This window comes from Cyprinus carpio, chromosome A6 (genome assembly GCF_018340385.1).
Source record: "Cyprinus carpio isolate SPL01 chromosome A6, ASM1834038v1, whole genome shotgun sequence".
In the NCBI taxonomy this organism is placed as follows: Eukaryota; Metazoa; Chordata; class Actinopteri; order Cypriniformes; family Cyprinidae; genus Cyprinus; species Cyprinus carpio.
In genome coordinates, this window is record NC_056577.1 from 13314291 (window position 1) to 13341114 (window position 26824).

Consider the following 26824-nt stretch of genomic DNA (forward strand, 5'->3'; position numbering starts at 1 on the left):
TATTTAAGTTTTCTGTCTTTTCAGTTCGAAGTGGTCGGGTATTGTCAATGTTATGTGTGTCTCCTGCCTTCTCTTTGCATGGATTTACCTTTATGTGGATTTATTAAAGACTGCTTATCGTCATCTTTATCTTCGTGTGTGTTCATCGACACGGTTACATGACAGATAACCCAACCAAAAGATATAGTAAGACAAATACATCTGTTACTCCATTTAATTTTCCCATTTTTGTCAGTGTTTTTTGTTTTCCATTATGGACAGTCCTGTCATTCGACCCCATTGATGAGGATTTCACCAGCCCCACTCCGGACCCAAAGCCCAGCCAACCATCACCTCGCTGTGCGGAACCAAAGCCATAGCCCACCACAAAACAGAGAGCCAGAACCCACCGCAATCTACGAGCCGTCACCTAGGAGAGCAACAGATACGATCATCGCCCCAGAGCTTGAGCCTCACTGAGGTTGTACCTGAATTATCTGTTTGTCCTATAACAACCATGGAGGTTGTTCCCCTGTCACTGGTTCTTCCGGTAATGGGAGTTGCCATGTTGTGTGTGTGGGCCACACACACTGCCATTACTCCTCCCGAGTAGTCCACCCCAGGACTTCCTGTATTCCCAGAAACAACTAAGGAGGTTGTCCCTAAACATTCAGCCTGAACTAAATTTCCCGCCCAGCCTCCCTCTCCCACCTCCTCTCTATCTACCATTTTTCCTCATCCCCGCCTCCACTGGTTCCTGTCTGTCCCTCAGGTCATCCTCAGTGTGAGTTATCTTGTGTGGATTTACTGCAGGACATCCAGTATCCAGCTAAATTGGGGTTGGAGGATCCCCAGTCTCCCCCTCCAACTTCCGAGCCCCGGACTCCACCTTGGCCCGTCGATCCACCTTGGATCTTTGCTCACTCGTCTACACTGTGGCCCATCAGTCCACCTGCTCTGCTGGGCTCCCTCGTCACTCTTGCTCCTCACCTGTCTTCGCCTCGGGACTACACTCTTCTGGCTTCACCTCATCCCTTCCTCCCTCTGACTCCGCTTGGCTCCTCCCTCTCTCTGACTCCACCATGGTTCTCTGTCGCTCCGGCTCCACCGTGGTCTTCCGAGTCCCCTCCTTCGCCACAGTCGCCAGAGCCATGGGCTCCGCCCTGGCCCTCGTGATCCTCAGTGTTGCCCTGGCTCTGCAGCTTTCCATCTCTGCGCCTCTCTGTCTCTGCCCTGGGCTCCTCTTCCATCTTCTCTGCCTCCATCAGTCGGCCCCCTGGTGTCGTCAGCCCTTCCTCCACCATGGCTCCTCCCTCCATCGGCTTCACCGTGAGCCGCCATCTATGCTGCAGCCTGGGTCTCGCCTGGCTCCTCCTGTTCCTGGTCCCTCCTGCGTCCTCCTTGATTTTCCATCCTCTTCCAGAACCTCTTCCAGTTTCCTCCCGATCATCCGGCCACCTGCACTTCACCATCACTTTCTACCAGCCCTCCGCCATTCTCCTAACCCTCCTCCCTCTGCGGCGCGAGTTCACGCCTTCCAGGAGGTGGGCGATCTGTCACAACATCATATTGTTTGGACTTTGTTTGCAACATTTTCTCTGTCTAGTTAATTGTCATGGTTTGGTTTCTTCATTATTTTGAATCATCAATGAACTGAATTTAACTGAAAAATGACTCTTTGTTATTGTCCTCTGGCATTATTGACAATTTTTTTTTTCCTGTTTGACACTGTAAAGCTGCTTTGACACAATCAATATTGTATAAAGCGCTATACAAATAAAGGTGACTTGACTTGATGTCATCTTCGTCATAATTGTTGTCTTCGTGTTTCGTGTGTGTTCATTAACACGGTTACTTGACAATAACGTCCTCTTCCTGGCAGATTTGTAACATTTTCTGTTCATTGGAAATTCTTAATTATTGCTCTAATTGTGGAAATGGGAGCTTCTAGTCACCCTAGTGTGCTAAAAACTGATAATATAAATGTGAATATACTTGAGAAATATACTCATAAGAAGGGTACCAGTAATTGTGGTCACTGTGTATTAGAGAAATATATTTATTTCATAATGTGATTTTTCCCCACTTTTTTATTTTGAAAGGTGCATTTGTTCATATTTGCCAAGGATACCAACAAAATACACACACAAATATTTTGAGTTTTATTATTTATGAACCTATGATGTGCTAAATGGTATCAAATTAATATATATATATATATATATATATATATATATTTATATATATATATATATATATATATTAGTGGTGGGCATAGATTAATTTTTTTTTATTTAGATTAATCTCACTGTAATCTTGGAATTAATCTAGATTAATCTAGATTAAAATGCCTCATTTTAATTCTGCCGAAGGCATTCAAATTATGTTCAATAAGATGTACTTGTTAGTAGTTTGACGACGACTCTTCCCCTGCGCTACATTGCTTGGCCCGGCATCTTCCGCATTAGCTAAGGGATGCTTTGCGTTTAGGTGGTACTTGAGACTGGAAGAACTCCTACAGTAAACTAATTCCGCATTGCACAAGTTGCAAACAACCTTACGCCTGTATCACACATACTCCGTGTGCAGTGCGTATGCGTTGCAATTTTTTTTTTTTTTATGCACCCATGTTAACGGATTCTAGCGTTCACGCGCGGTTGCAGTCCGTCAGTGCATTCCAGGAGCGGTGCGTCTGCAGCAGTGCAACAATCGTTTACGAACAGTCTATTTTTGCTGTGCTGCATGCGCTGAATTAAAATGACAGCGCATTATTTGCGGTAAAAATTAACATGGATTGACACAGAAATGCAGTAATTTCACAATAAATGTATACTAATTAAAGCCTACTGTGTTTCACACGCAACACATGGGTTTTGGCTAGGTTTAAAACAAGAAAAAGAGCACCTTTAGATAAACGAGGCAACATGATATAGGCCTATGCACTTTTATGGAAGCAGAAAAACAAAGTTCATTAAGAACCGTGCGATTGCTTGTAATAAAGATTTAAATGCAAAAGGCACGAGAGTCAGCGGTGCTTTAATTTTAAATATTTGCGATATCCCAACAAGAAAAGTAGGCTAATTGTTGTTTAAATATTTGCCGCTTGCTTGAGCAGCTTATTATACAAACCTAGAAGTAAATTTTTTTTTTGTTTTTTTACATGGTTTGAAATATAGAATAATGAACAAATGTTGTGTTTATGGACTAAACAGCCGCGGATCAGTAGCGGACTGCAAACGAGAATAGATTACACCCATGTACTATGTACTAATTAACTAATATATATATACAGGTCCTTCTCAAAAAATTAGCAAATTCAGAACTACTAATATATATATACAGGTCCTTCTCAAAAAATTAGCATATTGTGAAAAAGTTCATTATTTTCCATAATGTAATGATAAAAATTAAACTTTCATATATTTTAGATTCATTGCACACCAACTGAAATATTTCAGGTCTTTTTATTGTTTTAATACTGATGATTTTGGCATACAGCTCATGAAAACCCAAAATTCCTATCTCAAAAAATTAGTATATCATGAAAAGGTTCTCTAAACGAGCTATTAACCTAATCACCTAATCAACCTAACCCAGCCTGGTTCATTACTTAAAACCGCAATCATGGGTAAGACTGCCGACCTGACTGCTGTCCAGAAGGCCATCATTGACACCCTCAAGCGAGAGGGTAAGACACAGAAAGAAATTTCTGAACGAATAGGCTGTTCCCAAAATGCTGTATCAAGGCACCTCAGTGGGAAGTCTGTGGGAAGGAAAAGTGTGGCAAAAAACGCTGCACAACGAGAAGAGGTGACCGGACCCTGAGGAAGATTGTGGAGAAGGACCGATTCCAGACCTTGGGGGACCTGCGGAAGCAGTGGACTGAGTCTGGAGTAGAAACATCCAGAGCCACCTTGCACAGGCGTGTGCAGGAAATGGGCTACAGAGAAGCAGCACTGGACTGTTGCTCAGTGGTCCAAAGTACTTTTTTCGGATGAAAGCAAATTTTTGCATGTCATTCGGAAATCAAGGTGCCAGAGTCTGGAGGAAGACTGGGGAGAAGGAAATGCCAAAATGCCTGAAGTCCAGTGTCAAGTACCCACAGTCAGTGATGGTCTGGGGTGCCATGTCAGCTGCTGGTGTTGGTCCACTGTGTTTTTATCAAGTGCAGGGTCAATGCAGCTAGCTATCAGGAGATTTTTGGAGCACTTCATGCTTCCATCTGCTGAAAAGCTTTATGGAGATGAAGATTTCCTTTTTTTCAGCACGACCTGGCAACTGCTCACAGTGCCAAAACCACTGGTAAATGGTTTACTGACCATGGTATTACTGTGCTCAATTGGCCTGCCAACTCTCCTGACTCTCCTGACCCCATAGAGAATCTGTGGGATATTGTGAAGAGAAAGTTGAGAGACGCAAGACCCAACACTCTGGATGAGCTTAAGGCCGCTATCGAAGCATCCTGGGCCTCCATAACACCTCAGCAGTGCCACAGGCTGATTGCCTCCATGCCACGCCGCATTGAAGCAGTCATTTCTGCAAAAGGATTCCCGACCAAGTATTGAGTGCATAACTGAACATAATTATTTGAAGGTTTACGTTTTTTGTATTAAAAACACTTTTCTTTTATTGGTCGGATGAAATATGCTAATTTTTGAGATAGGAATTTTGGGTGTTCATGAGCTGTATGCCAAAATCATCAGTATTAAAACAATAAAAGACCTGAAATATTTCAGTTGGTGTGCAATGAATCTAAAATATATGAAAGTTTAAATTTTATCATTACATTATGGAAAATAATGAACTTTTTATCAATATGCTAATTTTTTAGAAGGACCTGTATATATATATAAATATATATATATATACACACACACACACATAGATATTTTTTGGTCATGTGATATGTTTTCCTGTAATTTAGAATGAGGTATTAAATTAATTTAGATTTAATATATATGTATTCATGAGTTGTTGATGTAGATGTTTTCATTTATTAAATTTAGGGTAGATTGTTTGTTTGGAAGTAAATGTTTAAGTGAATTCATCTGTGTTTTTGTTGTGTTTCTTCAGGCTCTCCGCAGTTCCCATAGCAGTATTAAACCTGTGTATGTTTCTGTCGGTCATCGAATCACTCTGGATACAGCAGTCAGACTCACACACACTTGCTGCCTCTACAGAGTACCTGAACCAATACGACAGGTACACAAACTTAATGTCTCTACAGCATGCATTAACCAAAATTACATAAAATGCAGACTAATAATTTGTTCTCATACGACTTCTGATGCTTTAACCCTCTGGGGTCCGAGAGTGTTTTGGGGCCCTGGAGGAGTTTTCACATGCCCTGAAATTTATGCTTTTTTCAGTTGCTCATAAACATTTGAATTGCTAAAGTTTAATAACACTGTAATCAGCACAAACTGGTCTACACTAATATGTAGCATGTACAGGTGCATCTCAATAAATTAGAATGTCGTGGAAAAGTTAATTTCAGTAATTCAACTCAAATTGTGAAACTTGTGTATTAAATAAATTCCAAAATTTCCAAAGCCAAAATCATCACAATTAAAACAACCAAAGACTTAAACTACTTCAGTCTGTGTGCATTGGATTTATTTAATACACGAGTTTCACAATTTGAGTTGAATTACTGAAATAAATTAAACTAATTTATTGAGATGCACCTGTATGTACGTGATTGTGTTTTTGAGAAAACAATGTTTATAGGTGCTTAGTTAAAAACTAAAATTTTAAAGTCACTGAAATAAAACAATAAAACACATACAGAACATTTGTTCACAAGACATTTGAGAACTGGATGTTAAAGCCTAGAGTTTTTTGCTTCAACGTGATGTGAAAATCAACTTATTCATTCACAGAAAACAATATCTTGATTTAAATGTTCTAAGACACTTTTTTGTGTATAAAAGCTAGGAGGCGTGAATGATCATGCATAATGCTGTGATTCACACCTGAGAAGACAAAGGCACACATAATGAGCTGCAGAATGAGCTTTTCAGTCAGGTATGTGACTGAGAAGGAATTGCTACAAGAAAGAATGAGAGTAACAAATAAATGTATATATTTTTTGTTTGTAGTTTATTTAGAATATATATATATATATATATATATATATATATATATATATATATATATATATATATATAATTATCACATAAAATAACTTGAGATTCACTTGCGAGTGCAGTTAAACAGTTTATCAGGAGAAAAAAAAAACAGACAGAGTCAAGACGTCATGGGTGCAAAATCCAAATTATCCAAGACAGCGGCAGGAAATTTAAAGAACATTTTGAAGAGACTCATGGGAGTGTGTGCTTCACATGGTCTTAGCTGTGGTCCAGGTTCATGTGCGGGCAGGAATCTCAGAGCCAATGGAACATGTCAACTTTAGTCTCTGTTTTCCATGACCGAGTGGGCTGCTTTGCTTTGGCTCTTTTTGCAACAGGTTCTTTAACACTGTTATTCTCACATCTGAAATAAAAAAGCATGCCATTTACACAAACTACATTATTAATATTATTGTGATGTTCACTGATACTAGTACTAATTTACCTAAAACAAAGAACACAATTACCACATAGCAAACATATTTTACCATACAGCAAATAAATCAAATAAAAGTGATATCTGAAAAATAGTGAATGCATACTTATTCTGAGATTCTGAATGGAGTTGAAAAATGATGAACGAGCATCCCCTTCCTGTGTAAGATGCAGGTGAAGCAAAGATTGGTGTATACAGTCCTAAAAGAATTTTATAAACACAATTGTTAGCATTTTTTCCCAACAGTACCTTAGTATAGTATTCATACTTCATGAGAAAACAGAATGCCAATAACAAAGAAACTACATTTTAAACACTATCAACCACAAATAATGTTACCATATAGTCAAGGCATAATAAAAGTACAATTACTATACTGTCCACTTACTCAGTATGATTTTCTAGCGAACTCAAATTGAACGACTCACACATGCCTTTCTTGTACAAGATGCCGGTGATGCAGCCACAGTCCTAAATGAAAATTTAAACAGTTGTTAGCAATTACCCGAAGATGCATAGCTGATAATAAAGTGCATCACTGAATGATCATGGAACACTGAAGACTGGAGTAGTGATGCAAAAATTCAGCTTTGATCACAGGAATAAATTACATTATTTTCAAATACAAAACAGTTTTTTTTAAATAGTAAAATATTTAAAAAAAATAGTAATGTTTTTGCTGTACTTTGGATCAAATAAATGCAGGCTTGGTTAGCAGAAGAGACTTCTTTAAAAACATTAAAAATCTTACTGTTCAATAACTTTTGACTGGTAGTGTAAATAAAATACAGTAAAAATGAGTTTGTGGTGTTCTGTTAAATTTCAGTAATTTTGATAGTCAAAGCTGATGTGCTCTCCAATGAGAAACAGCAGGATGGGATTCAGGCTGCACCCTCTTTCCAGAATTCCAGCTGATCTGTGACTATCAATGCATTTGATCCACAAACTGTCTGAATGAACCTGCGAGCAAAAATAATTTTTCAAAGCAGTGTTTACAGAATTTGCCTCAGCTGTCAAACTTGTTGGTGCTGTATGCACTTTGACATTAATAAAAATGTTATATACTACACCCACAAGGAAGGTACATAATTATTTGATAATCCATCACATTCAAATTATTAAAGAGTAGGTCATATGGTATTTTAAAGTGTCCTAATATTGTGTTGGAGTCCCCTACAACAGGTTTAAATACATCTAAGAAAACATTGTAATTTTCTCAGGAAATACATTTAATATTAGAGTCATTTGCCAATGAGTTTGAAACGATTTGTTCCAAGCAAGTTTGGACCAAACCCCTCCCTTCCATAAGCCTACTCTGCTCTTATTGGTCAGCTGGCCAAGCCTGTTGTGATTGGCACAGAGAGGAGTCCTTGAGCCAGTTAGCGAGTGCTACCATCGACAAAGCATCTTTACATAAAACAATAATATAGTTGTGCTTTTGCTTGTGTCTAGCGGTGTTTTCTTTTCCTCCTCCTATTTTAAGGTACATTTAAGGTACTACACTTTGTTTTGCTGTTTACTATCGGTTTCGGTACAAACATATTTACACCAGTTAAGTCATTAAAGTTATGAAGACTGCTTTCTGGAGTTCTTTTCTGAAAGTGTACGCTATCTGTTAAAGCCTTTGCTCAAGCTACGCATTTAGTCAGAACAGAATAGTAAAAATACATTGACACATTGGGTTAAGACAGTGGAAGCACACAGCCATTGTTACATTGCATTGTGAATCTCTTTAGCAGCAAGTATGGAGTCACACAGTGATGAGAAAGATACCCCTCAAGCCTTTGAGATTAGATCACAAGCTTCTAGCTGCAAGTCATCACAAAGATCAAGTCAGTCATCAGCCAGTGTGGCAGTGTCTTGGGCGAGAGCTAAAGTCAAGTCAAGTCAACTCACCTTTATTTATATAGCGCTTTTAACAATACAGATCGTGTCAAAGCAACTGGACAACATTAATTAGGAAAATAGTGTGTCAATAATGCAAAATGTCAATAGTAAACAAATTTTTCAGTTAAAGGCAGTTCATCATTGAATTCAGTGATGTCATCATCCAGCTCAGTTCAGTTTAAGGGTATTTTTGGGGCCTGGAGAAGTTTTGTCATGCCCTGACATTTGTGCTTTTTTCAGTTTCTTATAAACATCTAATGGCTAAAGTCTAATCTCACTGTAATCAGCACAAACTGGGCTATAATAATATGTAAGCAACATGTATGTACATGATTGTGTTTTTGAGAAAAAAAAAAAATGTTATGCGTGGTTAGTGAAAAACTAAAAATGTTAAATCACTTAAATAAGGCAATAAAACACATACAGAACATTGGTTCCCAGGAATTTTGAGAACTGGAGCTTGTAGCCTAGAATTTTTTTTTCTAAATTATGTGAAAATCATCATGTTTACTCACTTACAGAAAACAATATATTGATTTAAATTTTCTAAGACACGTTTTGTTGGTAAAAGTCATATGCGAGTAGGCGTCAACTATCATGAATATCATTGTGATTTACACCTGAGAAGACAAAGGCCTGCATAATGAGCTGCATAATGAGCCATTCAGTTAGCTGTTTGACTGAGAGGGAAGAGTTACAAGGAAGAATGTAAGGACAAAATAAATGTATATAATTTTATGTTTGTAGTTTATTTAGAATATATTTAATTATCCCACAACATAATTTAATATTCACTTGCGAGTGCAGATAAACAGTTTATTAGGAACAATCGAAGCTGACTTTCAAAGCTGAATTTTTAGCATCATTACCCCAGTCACACAATCCTTCAGAAATCCTTTTAACAATCTGATTTTCTACAAAAAAAAAAGTATTGTTATCATTATTATTATTATTATTAATGTTAAAAAGAGCTGAGAATTTTTTTCAGTTTTTTTGGGGGGATAAATTGAAAGAACAGCATTGTTTGTTACATCTGTTACATTTACATTTACTTGTTACATTTATATTATTTACATCAAGCTTTTGAATGGTATAGTAGTGTATATTGTTATTGAAACTTCATAATGTTTTACTTGATTATACATTTAGTCAGGAATTATAGTTTGGAAAAAGTCTAACTAGTAAAATGTTTACACATTATGTGAAACCTAATACAAGGATATAAATAAATAAAAAGAGACTTACTCATGTTTATGATCTCTGCTGAATAAAGCACTTCATTCTTTTTTTCTGAGGAAATCCAAATCTCAAATCCTGAGGTAATCCACCTCGCATCTTTTTGGGGTGAATTATGTCTTATTCCTCTCATCGCAAAGCAAACAGTAAAATAAAAAAACTTGAACAGTCTCGCTGCGTTGTCTTCTGTTGTGTGGGCGTATTCAAGCGCGGCCGCTTCAGTGAAACGTGGTCACATTAGAAGATAATGAAGGGAGACGTGAAAGACGGACATCGCGTTGTTTTCATATTGATTACTTTATCACAGAATATTTGTTTTCGGCAGCACTTTAGTTTAAAAGTAGACATGTCAAGCTTTCTATAGATATCTCTCTCATGTCTCTTTGTTGAGTATTCACTGAGTTACAGTTTATTTTAATGACGTGTCTAAATGAAGATCACCGCAGACAAAGGCTGCAGACAGCACACCTTGTTTGTTATCTTTATTTTATAAATGCACAAAGTTTTGTTGTTATTATGTCTGTATAGAAAAAAAGTAGACCTTTTACAGATTCAATTGATGTATTGCTCTGATCTGTACGATCAAAACTTAAAGTGTAATTTAAGTTTTTTTCGGGGTTATCAGGACAAAATGCCTCATAACGCGTATATGCGTTAATCAACTCCAGAGGGTTAAATAGTATCTTTGCAATCAAGACAACGATATCGCTGGAAATGAAGTGTCCCCAACTAAGCAAGCCAGAGGTGACCGCAGCAAGGCGATCTATAGCACGCTATCTGATGCGATACTATAGCTGACGGCTGCATGGTTACAATTTTATCTCTAATAGTATCGATCTTAGAAGTGCTGTGGTGCTTTTGGGAAATGTCAACACTTGTTGGTGCCCTTTTTTCATTAATTTAGCCACTGTATTGGATAAATACCTGGGGTTATGTTTGTTTTCTTCTAAAAGAGACAAAAAGTAATCAGATCTAGCAGTTTTTAATGTTTTTTCTGTAGGATACATTACTTTCCCGCCAAGCAATACGAAATACCTCTAGTTTTGTTTTTCTCCAGCTGTGCTCCATTTTGCGGGCTGCTCTCCGTAAGGTGCGAGTGAGCTCATTATACCACGGTGTCAGTCTGTTTTCTTTAATCTTCCTTTAGCGTAAAGGAGCAACTGTATTTAAAATGCTAAAAAAGAGAAGCAGAAGCAGCTCGAGCTAAAGCGTCTTATGAAGAAAGAGAAGCTGCTATGATGAGGAAAATAGCAGAAGTAGAAGCAGATTTATTCTTGCTACAATCTCAAAAAGAAGCAACTGCAGCGTCCGCTGAAGCAGCAATTTATTTACCAATTGGTCCATGAGACACACTCAGTTCATACAAAGGAGTATGTTCAAAACATACAGTGGAACAACATCAGCAGCAGTTTCCTGATAGTCTGATTCTACAGTCATCCTTAAGGAATGCTGAACCCCTTCTGTGTGAAGCTACAGTAACATCGCCACGTGTGTATCCATCTTATGGAATGGAGAAATTAAAAATAAAACAGGTTACAATGGATAACCAGAGAAATAAAGATCATTGACATCACTCCGCTTTCAAAGCATCTCCAGCTCTCAGCTTTAAAGCTCTCATGGTTAGTCTGCCATAAACATCTGATTTCGCTAACTGTCACGGTTGGTAAACCATGATCTCTGGGTTTTGCACTTTGTGGTGAAGTCTGTGTGTTTCGCGTCTGCACTGATTAGCTTGTGGGCGTCTCTGTTAATTGTCATCAGCAGCAGCTGTCACTCATCACTCTCTCCCTATATAATGGCTTGTCTCACGTCTTGTGTTTGTGAGAGCGTTGTTTCATGTTTGGTAACTGTTCTTTGCTTCTGTGTTGTTCTGCGTTGGATGTCCGTGTCTTCCCCCGGAACCTCATCCACTCATCGCATCTTCACAAGCATCACCACTTACCTTCGGCTCGATTCCCCGCAGTTCCTGTGCCATCCTCTCCTGCTGCCAACTCACCATCACCATCTGGATTACTCACCGTCTGCCACCATCTTGGATTGTCGTCTTCCCAGCGTTGTTTGTATTCTTGTTTGTTTTGTTTGGTTTTTATTAAATTGTTCATACTCGCACTTGTTTCCAGCTTCTCCTTCACCCAGTCGTCACACTAACTACATGTTAAGAAAAGAGATGGTGAGTTCTGGTCTTGTGAAGTTCGATGATCACCCTGAGAACTATTGGGCCTGGAAATCCTCTTTTCAAGATGTCACAAAAGACCTCGGACTAACAGCCAGAGACCTTCTCACAAAATGGCTCGGCGCAGAGTCATCTATACAAGCCAAATGCATCAGGTCGGTTCATGCACTCTATCCTATAGAAAGTGTCTGTATGCTTTGGCAGCGACTGGAGTTGTGTTATGGGTGCCCAGAAGTAATTGAGAATGCACTGTTGAGAAAACTGGAGGAGTTTCCAAAGATTTCTAACAGGGATGGACAAAGACTCAGAGAGTTAGGAGACATGCTTATGGAATTGGAATCTGCAAAGTCAGGCACACATTTACCTGGTTTAGCTATTCTTGACACAGCAAGGGTAGTCAATCCCATCATTGAGAAGCTTCCCTTTAATCTGCAGGAAAGATGGATCACTCATGGTGCTAAGTTTAAAGAGGATTATCATGTCTCATTTCCACCATTTGGCTTCTTTGTGAGGTTCATTTGTGACCAAGCAAGAATAAGAAAGATCCCAGTTTTTCGCTATGTATGCAGTGCCATTCTAAACAGTAGAAATTTTCATGGGTCAGCAACAAAATACCTGTGTCAGTGAAGAAAACTGAAGTGCTAACCACAGTTTCAAGTTCTAAAGCCAACCAACCTCCAGATCCTGGTAAGCAATGTCCAATTTCACAATATGCTACATCAGTTGTCAAAGTGCCGTGGTTTTAGAGGAAAACCCCTGGATGAAAGAAAAACGTACCTCAAAGAACAGTCTATCTGCTTCAGGTGTTGCAGTTCCACTAAACACATAGCAAAGGAATGTGCGGCAGCTGTTAAATGTAGAGAGTGTAACAGTGATCGCCATGTCTCTGCAATGCATGCAGGGCCTGCTCCATGGGCAGTGGAATCTCCAGTAACACAGCAAGAGCAAGGCGGAGAGCCTGAAGGTGATGTATCTGAGGTAACTTCTAAGTGCACAGAAATCTGTGGCAAAGCTCCCAGACCTAAATCATGCTAGAAAATCCGTTTGGTTGATGTTTACCCATCTAACTCCCCTGAAAAGGCTAAGAGGATGTATGTAGTTCTGGATGACCAGAGTAACCGGTCTCTAGCAAGGTCTGACTTTTTCGAGCTGTTTGGGATCAATGGAGATTCTTTTCCCTATACTCTTCATACATGTCCAGGTAAAACAAAGACAATGAGAAGAAGAGCAGACCATTTCATTGTTAGGTTACTGGATGGGAAAACTCAAGTGTCACTTCCCACACTCTTAGAATGCAATATGATGCCAGAAGATCACAACGAAATTCCTACACCTGGAATAGCACAATACTTCTCTCATCTCAAGCCAATGGCTGACAAAATACCACCTTATGATGCAAATGCTCCCATTCTTCTTCTTTTTGGAAGAGACATTCTAAGTATGCATAAGGTTCGGGAACAGTATAATGGACCAGGTAACATGTCATATGCTCAGCATCTTGAGCTGGTCATTGTGGGAGAAGTGTGTATGGGAGGAGTACACAAGTCCGAGACTGCAATTTTTTTTAGGACAAACATACTGCAAAATGGACGGACATATTTTTTTCCCACCCTGCTCAAAAGGAATGCAGGTCAAAGAACAGTTTGGCACTCTAAATGATCAATACCAATCCTCTCTACACTCTCAAGCTGTTTTACGGATCACCTGGGTGACAGAGTCTTTCAGAGGACTCCTAAGGATAACAAGCTTTCACTGTCTGTTGAGGATATCATCTTCCTTGAGGTTATGAGCAGAGAAATGTACATAGATGAGTCAAACCACTGGGTAGCTCCCTTACCATTCCGTTTACCTCGCAGCCCACTGCAGCCCGATGAAGATTTACGAATATTTGGTGTGTACCACCCTCTGAAACCTGGGAAGATTAGGGTTGTCTTCAATTCTAGTGCACGATATGGAGGCATCTTGCTGAATAGCATTCTTCTTCATGGACCAGATATAAACAACAAGCTCTTGGGGGTTTTGATGCACTTTCGTAAGGAGCAGATTGCAGTCACAGCTGATGTAGAACAAATGTTCTACTGCTTCATGGTCAGGGAAGATCACCAAAACTTTCTGAGGTTTCTGTGGTTCAAGGATAATGATCTCTCCAAAAAAATCACAAGAGTACTGAATGACAGTACATGTTTTGTCTCCAGCTGTGACAATTTTTGGGATAAGACGAGCTGAGTTCGGAGAACAGGAGTATGGTAGAGAAGCCAAGCACTTTGTCCACAGAATTTTTTATGTGGACGACGGCCTGATCTCTGTATTCAGTGCCCATGAAGCCATCGGTCTACTGAAAAACACCAAAAACATGTTGGCCGAGTCAAACATCAAGCCTCACAAGATTTCATCAAACATTCATCAAGTCATGGAAGCATTACCTCCATCTGAAAGAGCAAATGAACTGAAGGATCTGGATTTGAGCGTCAATCCTCTACCCCTCCAATGAAGCTTGGGGTTGAGTTGGAACTTAGAGACTGACTGTTTCACTTTTCAGGTATCTACAGAAGTTAAAGCATTCACACGTCAGATACTGTCAACAGTTAACAATCTCTACGATCCTTTGGGACTTGTTGCCCCTGTTACCATGCAGGGTAAGGCCTTAGTAAGAGAGCTGTCATCAGAGCAGTTTGACTGGGACACGCCACTCCCAGCTGATAAAGAGGCCCAGTGGAAACATGCAGATTCTTTGACAGATCTCAAGGAAGTCCAGATTCACAGACCCTATATTCCAGTCTCTATGTCCTACACTTCCAAGAGAGAGGTCATTTTTGCTGATTCTTCTACATTAGCCATAGCAGCGGTTGCCTACCTCAGGGTTGTAACTACAGACGGTCAGTGTCACATTGGGTTTGTTACGGCCAAATCAAAGTTGGCACCATACCCTGCTCACACAGCAACACGCCTAGAGTTGTGTGTGGCAGTTCTTGCTGTCAAGCTGGCAAGACTTATTAAAGAAGAGCTGGATGTGGATCTAACTGCAGTAAAATTCTACACTGACAGTAGAATCGTTTTAGGATACATCTACAACACATCCCGACGATTCTATGTGTATGTTGCTAATTGAGTGCCGCAAATTAGCCATTACACAAAGTCAGAACAGTGGAATCACGTTGATTCAGACCTAAATCCAGCAGATTTCGTTACCAAATTCATTCCAGCAGCTATCCTACCTCAGACTAATTGGTTCTATGGTCCAGGATTCCTCCATCAGCCTATTCTTGGGGACACTCCTGAAAATGAATTGTTTGAGCTTGTAGAGCCAGAGAAGGATCAGGACATTCACCTGCAGGTGGTAACCTTGACCACGAAGACGACAGAACAGTCTCTAGGATCACACTGATTCGAATGCTTCTCTGAGTGGAGATCCCTTGTAAGAAGTATAGCCACGCTTTATTCTCAAGACAGAAATACAGGGGATTGCAAAGGCTGGCATTGGTCCAAAAAAGGTCTCCAGTCTGAGCGCACACAAGCAAAAACTTTTATCATTAAATGTGTGCAGCAAGAGCAATATAAAGATGAACTCAAGAGTTTGGAGAAAGGTGAAGAAATCTCACAGCGAAGTGCTCTGAAGAAACTATCTCTCTTTGTAGACAGCAAAGGACTGATTCGAGTTGGACGACATCTAACTTCTGGTGCAGTACGTTCAGCAGGTCTCTGGATTGAAAAAGGAACTAAACGAATCAACCATGTTATTCATCAGTGCGTTTTCTGAAGGAAGTTAAGAGGTACACTCAAAGAACAGAGAATGTCAGATTTACCTATGGACAGAGTGAAAGTGGATCCTCCATTCACTCATGTGGGTCTGGATGTTTTTGGGCCATGGAACATAATATCACACTGCACTAGAGGGGGCAGCGCTGATAGTAAAAGATGGGTTGTCATTTTCTCTTGCTTAAGTACAAGGGCTGTCCATCTGGAAGTCAATGAGTCCATGTCAACCTCAAGTTTCATTAATGCCCTCAGACGGTTCTTGGCAGTTAGCGGACCAGTCAAACACTTAAGATCTGACAGAGGAACTAATTTCATCGGAGCCTGTCGAGAACTGAACATCAATGCAGTGATCCAGAATTAAAAGTTTACTTGCAGGAGCAAGGTTTTGTATGGACATTTAATGCTCCCCACTCTTCCCACATGGGAGGAGCTTGGGAAAGAATGATCCACATAGCACATTGCATTCTGGATGCAGTGCATGCTAAAAACCGTCCTTTCCCGTCTTACCCATGAGGGTTTGACTACTCTCATGTCAGAAGTCAAAGCAATAATGAATACTAGACCTTTACTTCCTATTTCTTCTGATCCTGACACATTAGAAGTTCTATCCCCTGAAATGCTTCTCAATCAAAGGACTAGTACTGTACCAGCACCTCTTGGGGACTTTGACATTAAGGACCTCTACAAGAAAGAATAGAGACAAGTTCAAGGTCTGGCGGATGCTTTCTGGAAAGCTTGGAGGAGAGACTATCTTGCAACATTACAAGTACAGAGGAAATGGACTGAGAAAAGAAGGAACTTTGAGGATGGCAATGTTGTCTTGCTTAAGGACTCCAATGTGAAACATAATGAGTGGCCGAATGGACACATCGTGCAAATCATACCCAGCAGTGATGATAATGTGAGGAAGGTGAAGGTAAAGATAATTAGAGAAGGATCTGCAAAAGTATACCTACAGTAGGTGGCCAACCAAAACAAGCTTTTTGCCACCGCCGCTGCTTCTGCAAAGTGCATTTGCAGCTTTAGACTGCTGAGTGGCGCTTTAACCACAAGTTATCAAACAAACCCATCAAAGCATATTTTCACAAATAGCTACCAGCTTTGCCTAGCCGATGTATTACATTTGACAGCTGCAGTCGGGGAAAATGAAAGAAAAACACTGTAGTTAAAATATTAAATATTCACAGATGAAAGTTTAGTACTTTAGTATGTGTGTTTCTTAGAACGAATTCAAGCAGGATAAATGCCAAGCCTATGAGCCTGTGCTTACATTTTCTCTAAGCTACACTGTATTACACCATATTTTAGATTTGAAACATTTGAAAGATATCTGTCTGTACACTGATTAAGAAATTGTTGCGTTTTATAAATTATTTCCTTTATTTTAGTAAAACGTGAGGCACTGTATAATTTCACTCCCATTATTTAGACCTAATTAAAACAAGAAACTAATAAATTAAACCTGGCCAAGATTTAGCTAAATCATTGAAACGGATTAATGAATGGACTCATTAATAAAACGTCCTAACGTTTAAACTCAAGTTCTCCCATTATAATCAACAAAATGCACACAATGTAAAAAACAACTTCATTAATTGACAACTTCAGTGATTTTAAAGGGAGCCTTCTTTACTTGCTTTCATACAATTTAAGAAAAGTAAAAAAAAAAAAAATGCAGCCGCATTTAAATGCAGGTGTGTATCATATTCCTTAAAATATCAGAGTGCAAGATTTATTCTTATTTGTCTACATATTTTAACTTCATTACAAATCTTGTTTGGTTTTATTTTGGATAATTGCATGTAAAAAATGATTTACTTTGTAATGCCTATGCAAAATGTGAAACTTCTATCTTATTCACAGTCTATAGCATTTTATAATTATTTGTACAATAATATTAAACTTAACCTGCTTTATATCTTTATTATTTAATGCAAAATAGATTTATTAAAACAAGTTTATAAGAGTCATGCATCTGTTTAATCTCGATCAAGAACAACTAATGATCAACGATTTGGAGCGACATCGGCCACTGGATAATTTTAAAACACATTAAATAGCCTTCAATTTACAGGTTATAACTGCGTCTCAGCTGTAGACTTGTGAAGATTAATTTTTAATGCGGATCCCGTACTGTTACCGAAAAGAAATGTGCTCTATTATTATTCATATTCAAGTGTTTGTGTGAAAATTATTAATGCACATGCATGACAGGTAGGCGCCCCCTTGATCACTTGAATTTTTTCCTGATAATGAAATAACTTAAAATTGGGGTGTCTCACATACATGAGAAATATTTCTACTTTTAAACAAACCAATTCAAAATGAAAGTATTATATAATCTTATAATCTGTGAAGGTTGCATTGCATTTGTTTATTAATAAATAATTAAAATGGCTACTTTTTCACAATTATTAGGCTACTTCTGCCTGTGCTTTGTGGCAAACTTAATGCATGTGCTTGAGTGCGGAATATATTAAGGCTCATTATGGATTATAGATGTTAATTTGATATAAACGTGTGATTAGTTGAATAATGACTTAAATGAACGACTAGGCTACTAGTAACTAGAAAATTCTTACGTGGGGGCAGACCTATTAAATACCCTCTAGACATCTCTGTTAAAGTTTTTAAAGCATTTTATTCGCGTTTGCATAAATTCTGTGAAGATTTTCGTGAATCCGGCCTCAGGTTTGGACTGCGAATGTCACATCAGTAACGAATTGTAGTAATGAAACTAAAAATAATTAGGCCCACATGATGTCTCGGGAAAGTTTCTTATTACTGCAATACATTTTTACATTTGTATTGCCAAAATGACTGCAGCATTGCCACGAACAATTAAAACAATGCAAAACTGAAAATAGTAGCTACAAAGCAACAAATACATTAAGAACAAATGTTTTTGTCTCTTTGGCAGATGCACGTCTCTTTCTTTCTCTTTCTCTTTCTCTTTCTCTTTCTTTGTCTCTCTCTCTGAGGCGCCTCATCTCTCCTGAGAAAACAAAAATATTATATTGTAATGTATGTAATACTCTGTATGCAGTTGCAAAAATGACAAAAGCCAAACCAAATGAGGCATTTGTCCTACTTTGCCTAAACCTGCTCTGCAAGTTTGAAACCCTCATAAGACACTGTCCATATGAAAGCGCAAGAGAGTCACACCTTTATTTCAATCCCCACAAGCTATACAGAACTAACCCCAAACCCCAACCCCCTCCAGATGAACTGAATTCGGTCTGTTTTTTAGCTGCGAGGAACAGTGTTTTGTTTCAACATGTTACTGGGTTGAAATATGCTGCCTGCACTCACAACAGCCCTACTCTTTTTATTCATTATTTTCTCGCAGCCCATAATATTATTTTCACCAGACCATAATAATAACAAATTCCCAATTGATAATTAATCATTCTTTTTGCGAAAATTTAATTGTTATTTGTGAACATAGGCATTTGAGGAAGGCTTTAAGAGCAAGGGAATCCTTTGCCAGCTGCTCCCGCTTCACAGCAATCGCCACTTACTAAATCAGTTTGAGGCAAATGCAACTTATAGATCATGAGCCCAACATTTAGCAAGGCAGGAAAACAATCAGTCTACCTGAAGGAGGACGTATTTCATTGTAAGTTAATGCTGTTAAATACTAGTGTAGGCTATTCTTAAACTTGGACCTCATTATATTGAAGTACAAATCCAAACACCAGAAGCAACCTACACTCTCTAAGTGTTCTTTCATTGAAAAGTATGCATTTTATTCATTCACAGGATATATGGTTGAAATAATATTTTAGTTCAAAACTTCAAGTGCCATTGTTTAAAAAATGCTTTAATGTTTCATAGACTTTCAGTTGTTATGCTTTAAAATTCCATGCCATTTGTAATTTGTTACAGTAGTCAGGGACCGGAGACTGACCCTTGTAAAGTCACAATTCTATAATGGTCAAATTTACTCAGGCGGATGGCTTTTTGTATGACATTATTATTATTATTATTATTATTATTATTATTATTATTATTTTATAATTGTATAATGCCATTTCTGATAACTTTTTAACAGCAGGCAGATATAGGCCTACAATATTGTACATTGCAAATATTTGGATCGTCCCTTATTCTGTCCCTTATTTTCTACAAGAATAAACAATGTTTTCTTAAAGAATTAAAAAGGAAGAATCACAATTAGCCCTTAGGCTATTTTCCATTTTTGAAGTTGATTGGCAACCCTAATGATGATGTAATTATCTTTTGACTCCCCTGACAGTGGCACCTTTCTATTAAAAAAAAAAAAATACCTCAGTTGTAGGAGATATGCGATCGTACACAGCTGAGCAACGTGGGAGGCAGGTTCTGCACCAGAGCACATAAAGTGAATGGTCATGCACAATTTTTAGGGGGGAGGCTTTTTTGTTTTTTAAAGTAATTTTCAGATGCAGTGAAAAAAAAAAAAAACCGGGATAAACATGAACACGAAACTTGTAAATAGTTAACAGCATAGCCTAGATTAGGCCCAGACTCTGTTTCTAAGTATACTATAATGTAAATTTGTTAACCCACAGTAACACATTTTAACCGATTAATTGCCTATTTTCATTTGCTGCATGTTTTTTAAAAGCACGCTAAAAATAAATTATGTTTTTTGAGAGGAAAAAATATATAAGTCATGTATAAGTCGCATTTTTATTACATTCAGAAATTTTAACGACAGGCCTAATAATGTTATAATGTACCATGTAGGATATTTTTAGTTCCCTTCACTTTAAAACAAATACTTTAAATTTAACTAGGCTATCAGAACAGAATAAGAATTGAAAATATAATTCTAATGGATAAATATAACTGCAGTGTATAATAATATAGGCTTAGCTATATATATATATATATATATATATATATATATATATAATAATAATTTAAAGCAAAACATAATTCATTCAGGACAAATCCAAACGTTTCCATATTTGTGACATTGCCCATTTGAAGCTTAACTATTATTCATTAGGTAAAATAGGCTTTGTAGTTCATGCGTGTTTCAGTATCGACAAAAAAAAATAATAAGTAGCAAAATTATGCCAAAGTGGACCACTGCTCACGCCGAATGGCACGGTGAATGGTAGCGCTGTTTCCAGTGAGTACTGTATGTGCGCGTGAGGCACCAGCGCAATCAAACAGCTGAAACATATAATACTCCATTTTTGGTCACACAGTAAAGGCATAATTCGAAATTTGAAATAATAAGAAAAGATTTTTGGAAAAAAAAAAAAAGTAATAGCAGAGTTAATAAGAATTATTTCTAAATGCTGGAGCATTCTCATTTTGCTCTGCATATGGAACCTGAAGGATATATATATTATATATTTATATATTTACCAAGAATGAACCGAAATGAAAACATTTAGCTTTTGACTGTTAAATAGCAATAGCATGCATAAGAGCCTTTGTGTAAAGGTCTTTCTTTTAATTTCTGATGCGTAGACTGTAGCCTAAGACTATCCCACGTTTTGAAATTAACTCACTGTAAATATTCTAATGGTTTTTAAGGATGTTACAATGTTATATTATAATGTTTTATTTTTATTTTTATTTAACCTTTATTTTACCAGGTAGGCCGATTGAGAACAAATTCTCATTTACAACGGCGACCTGGCCAAGATAAGGCGAAACATGTGCAAGACAACATAGTGTTACATAATAAATACACAGAACACAGGAGTGCAAATTTATAAAATTACAGTAAAACAGAATAAGGCAATACCGGGTATCAAAAAAAACAGGATAAGATATATGTGAGTCTGTTAAGCAACATAATTAAGACATATTATGACATAGCGAAAATATTTTAAGATTAAAAAACAAATAAATAATTTTACTGAATATATAAGGTGTATCTTATTAAAAATCTATCTAACCAATATATCATTTAAGAGCATGGATTGTATGACCGCAATTATGGAAAGGAGCATTTGAAGACAATTAACAAGTACAAAGATCGGTCAGATGCTCAGAAAGGAGTAGTTTAAAAGCAACTGGTGATATGAGTGTTTCAAGTTTTAAGGTTTTTTGTAATCCATTCCAGTCATTGGCGGCTGCAAACTGGAAGGATTGGCGGCCGAATGTTGTACAGACTTTCGGGGTGACTAAGGCAATATACCTACTAGATCGTAGACTGCGAGTAGGTACAGCAATAGTAACTAGACAACTTAAATACAGCGGGACTTTACCAAGCAAAGACTTGTAAATAAGTTGGTACCAATGAGTTAAAACGCCGCATAGTTAATGACGGCCAACCAACTAATGCATAGAGCTCGCAGTGGTGGGTGTTGTAAGGAGCATTTGTAACAAAACGTATGACACTATGATAGATCACGTCCAGTTTTTTCAGCAGAAAATTTGGGGCAGTTCTATAAAAACATCACCAAAGTCAAACATTGGAATGATAGTCATTTTCACCAAAGCCAGTTTGGCAGCATAAGTAAAAGAGGCCCTGTTGCGGAAAAGAAAACCAATTCTCGATTTAATTTTAGATCTTAGTTTGTTAATGTGTGGCTGGAAGGAGAGAGAACTGTCTAACAAGACATGTTCAGTAGGAGGCGGAAAAGAATGTTATTGTTGTTTTACTTCGTCCTTTCATCACCATTTACAAACCAATATTTTACAATTACAGTCAGTTTGCGATCTGTCACTTTGCGCCACCTGGCGGTAGTTTCGTGAATGATTTTAACACGCAACTGACTTTCAGTTAACGCCACGGCCCTGTGTGCTGTTGCTTATGTCTAGCGGCGTTTCTTTTCCGCCTCCTACTGGACGTTTAAGGTACTACAATTTATTTTGCTGTTTACTTTTGGTTTCTCTCAGTGAACAGTAGAAAAGAACGTGCATGCAGTTCCTATGGGTTATTGATTCCATCGTTTAAACCTTGGAAATATATGTCTAAGTGCTAAATTTGATACTAAATAGTGCTTTTAAGTGTTGTGTAGATTAAAGTTAAGTGTAGATCGGGATTATTGTTATGTTTTGTTATGAACAATCATGATTCGCGTTATTGGTAGCGTAGCCTACTTTTAGCATACTGCTAATTTCTCTTCTGTTTGTTCATAATCTCATTTGAATTTAATGTCTTGACAGGTACATTAATGTTAAAAGGAACTATGTACAAAAGCTAACTGTAATGTTAAGCTGGATGTGTATGTAAAGGTGTACAAAATGTTCATACATATTTTTTCTTGTTTGTAGATTTACATAAAAGAAGTGAGAAGAACAATCACCAGTAAAGTCACTAAAGTTATGAAGGCTGCTTTCTGGAGTTCTTTTCTGAAAGTTTACACTATCTCTTAAGCCTTTGCTCAAGCTACGCAATTGGTCAAAACAGAATAACAGTGCTCCAATCCGTTCTTATAATAATGAAATAAAATACAAAAACACTTATGCAAGCGAATCGTGCCCACAGCTAAAGTTTACACCCACTGCTCCGGGTGTGTGTTCACGGTGTGTGTGTGTTTTCACTGCTGTGAGTGTGCACTTTAGATGGGTTAAATGCAGAGCACGAATTCTGAGTATGGGTCACCATACTTGGCATGTCTTTGGCACTTGTATGTCACGTCACTTAGCTGCTAAACTGTGAACACTTAAAACAGTAATGGTGGGTACGTTAGCCGAGTGCTGACGTGACTAACTGATGAAACAATACAGTTTGTATTGCATTTTAATTTGTTATTTTTAAAGAGACAAGTAAAATTTGCACTTATACAAATTGCATAAATAATATTATAAAAATTTAGAACACAGAAATATGTAAAGATGGAAAAAATAGAATGATACTTTTTAAAAAATAAGTCTAAAATTACCAGTTGGTGGTAGCAAGCCACTGTCTTAATGACTGAATCATTGAGTAATTTATTCAATCAATTAGTTCAAAACTACTGATTCATTCAGGAACCAAGAAACAGTTTTTATGTTTTATGAATGCGTCAGTGAATCACTGATTCAAGGCATTCAAAAAAGGTAAATCTGTTATGAAACACTGCTGTGTGAAGAGATACCCAGCATGGCTTTGTTAAGAACCATTTTGTGAAATATAGCAAAAAAAAAAAAAAAAAAAAATTCTGCCCAATTTAACTAGTATTATTATTAACTTCTTGTTTATTGAATTTTATTGCTCTGACACTTAGTAAAGCCTGCCACAGACCATGCTAAATGCTTACCAATCTGTTCATATAATTGTTCTAAATGAGTGTGTGTGTCCTCGAAATTCTGTGTACATAATAGGCCTGATATAATTAAAAAATATATATTTGATGCTATACAGTAACAATAATCTAATTTTGCCAGATAGTGAGATCTGTATTATGAATTTATAGGCTACAGTAAGTTAAAGATACCTGAAGCAGCTGCATTTTGCTGTTTAAGTGATGGTTTAATAGAAATAATTTTAATGCACATAAAAACTCAATCTTGATGCGCACAAGATATTCTAATAAAAACATTTGGGGCTTCATTTAGGGCCCACCCCTAGCGCCGCCCTGTTAGACTCTCAGGTAATGAATTACTTTATATAAAATGTGTACTTAAAATACAATGTAACTTGCTTTGAATAAAAGCATCTGGCAAATGCATAAATGGAAATTCAATGTAAAACTAAATATATTTTGTATTACCTAATTCTAAATTACTGTAAAATGGACAGCTGACTGTATGATAATTCTGCCCTTCATAGTCAGGATCCTGTTTTTTTTTTGCTTGGAGAAAGCTCCTGTTACAGACAGTGACACAACATCCTTTTTGTGTTACTGTAGTTTTATGATCAGAAAAAAAAACTACCATACAGTAACAGAATTTACGTTTGAATAAAATATATATTTTTTAATATTTATTAGCAAAACTTGCTATATTAATATATTGCTAGCCTGTTCCACTCTTTAAAAAGTCAACCTGTTCTGTGAGTTAGTGGAAAACAGCAGCTAGTGGCTAATTTGGCTAATTTAGTAACATTAATTAAGTTGATGGAACCTCACCTGTTGTTAGCACCGCTATGACGGCAATCACAAGACAAGACTCCAATATTCGACCGATGCAGACGACATGACCACAGACTTGTAAAAATTAAATACAAAAGATGTTCTTAACTGGTGTTTTCTTAACTCAGTTTTCCTCAGTAGGTTCACGTTGGCTCGCTGTTTTATGTTAACATATGTCTGTCACTGAATTTATGCACTTTACCTAAGTATTTCACCAAGTTCGCGGTTAAGGTTAAATAACTTCCATTATAGGGCAGCAGGACGCATAAAACATGTTTCTCAGTTTAATTTTAAGCCCACACCGGCCACCTATAGTTGACGCAGTTACAGTTTATAGTAATTTTCCTTTTGTAAGTATTTTTCTAGATGTTATCCATGTTTTATTTCTCAATGACATGCAAGAAACACACCCAATAAGGATTTCAAAAAAAAAAAAAAGTAATAACCTTCTTCCTGTCACAAAGACTGTCAACTTCCTAACCCCTACTTCCAGGAAGCATGGTGAAGGCAAACCCTCCCAAAGAAATGTAATTTTCATGTTTACTAATAAGTATTTTTTGTTGACATATATATCTACATAATCATGAAGGTCTCTCTTGAATCATCCAGACAAAACAAATCTCACAGGAGATCTATAGTTTTTTGTATATTTAGTCAAAAGTCCAAGTAAGTACATATCATGGAGAAATGGGGGTATACTGTGTTAATAGGTTAATAAATCAAGTTATTGGTCTTGTATTCTGCTTTTTGCTTTCATAAAATCCCACCTAAAACATAACTTAACCCTTTAACTGACATCTCTACTGTACAGTAGACCTTAATTTAATAGGGAATAAATCTTTCAAAAGGAGGAGATGAGAGAGCAACCTTTCCACAGCTCTACTGACCCCTTCTGTGTCTGCTTTTGCCATAGGGGGTGGGTATTGTCAGTTTTCAAGTGAAAGCAGCAGTTTACTAACTTCCGTCAGTCACACTAAAGGAAGAATGGAAAAGATAAAGAGCTAACGCATTGGATTAATTGCTGTAGATGATCTTTTTCTCCCTTTTATGACATTATATCTTGTAAGGGGCAAAATATTGAGGCCCCTTTATCCAGTTTGGATGCGTTTTATTATTCTAATTGGTCAAAGACCCTAATTCTTTTTATAACTAGTAGCTTATGATTCCATCATAATGTAATGAGTGTATTAATTAATGAGTTTTCATTTACATTATTATATGAAATCACCTACTACAGTCAGCCATTGAATACTATGGGCCTAAAAAAAAGTCTATACTTTTTTTTTTATTATATAGATGTAATATTTCCTTCATTCTATTTATTTTTATTTATTTATTTTCATTTAACTAACACACCTCTAAGAATTAAAATACCTGCATGTTCAATAATAAGTAAATAAATAAACAAACAATCATTGGTGTAGCCTACACATGATTATTATTTAAATAAGCATATATTTTAAAAAGAATATCATTTATTTCACGAATATCAAGGCCTTTTCTCAGGGTTAATCCATTTGACCTAATCAAGTCAAGTCAAGTCACCTTTTTTTTATATAGCGCTTTAAACAAAAAAGATTGTGTCAAAGCAACTGAACATGTCAATAATGCAAAATGACAGTTAAAGGCATTTCATCATTGAATTCAGTGATGTCATAATCTCAGTTCAGATAAATAGTATCTGTGCAATCTTTTGCAATCAAGTCAACGATATTGCTGTAAATGAGGTGTCCCCAACTAACCAAGCCAGAGGCGATAGCGGCAAGGAACCATAACTCCATCGGTGACAAAATGGAGAAAAAACCTTGGGAGAAACCAGGCTCAGTCGGGGGGCCAGTTCTCCTCTGACCAGACGAAACCAGCAGTTCAGTTCCAGGCTGCAGCAAAGTCAGATTGTGCAGAAGAATCATCTGTTTCCTGTGGTCTTGTCCCGGTGGTCGTCTGAGACAAGGTCTTTATAGGGGATCTGTATCTGGGGCTCTAGTTGTCCTGGTCTCCGCTGTCTTTCAGGGCTGTAGAGGTCCTTTCTAGGTGCTGATCCACCATCTGTGCTGGATAAGTACTGGATCCTGGTGACTGCAGTGACCATCTGACCTAGATATAGACTGGATCTGGTGGCTACGGTGACCTCGAAATATAAAACAGAAACAGACTAATATTAGCGTAGATGCCATTCTTCTAACAATGAAGCAAGTACAGTGGGTGTTATGGGAAGTGT

At 37.5% G+C, this 26824-nt stretch overlaps 1 protein-coding gene across 5 annotated transcripts in view; it reads left to right on the plus strand.

Moving 5' to 3' along the window:
* Window positions 1-26824, plus strand: part of LOC122145291 (endonuclease V-like) — a 239877-nt gene that overhangs the window by 186161 nt on the left and 26892 nt on the right. For 4 of the 5 annotated variants that reach the window (XM_042758111.1, XM_042758109.1, XM_042758114.1 and 1 more), the window contains one exon: window positions 5053-5181. In XM_042758111.1, the coding sequence (XP_042614045.1) occupies window positions 5053-5181 (129 nt within the window). Of the gene's footprint in view, window positions 1-5052; window positions 5182-5912; window positions 5984-26824 lie in introns of those variants that run through there. The other variant, XM_042758110.1, reaches the window with a different exon arrangement.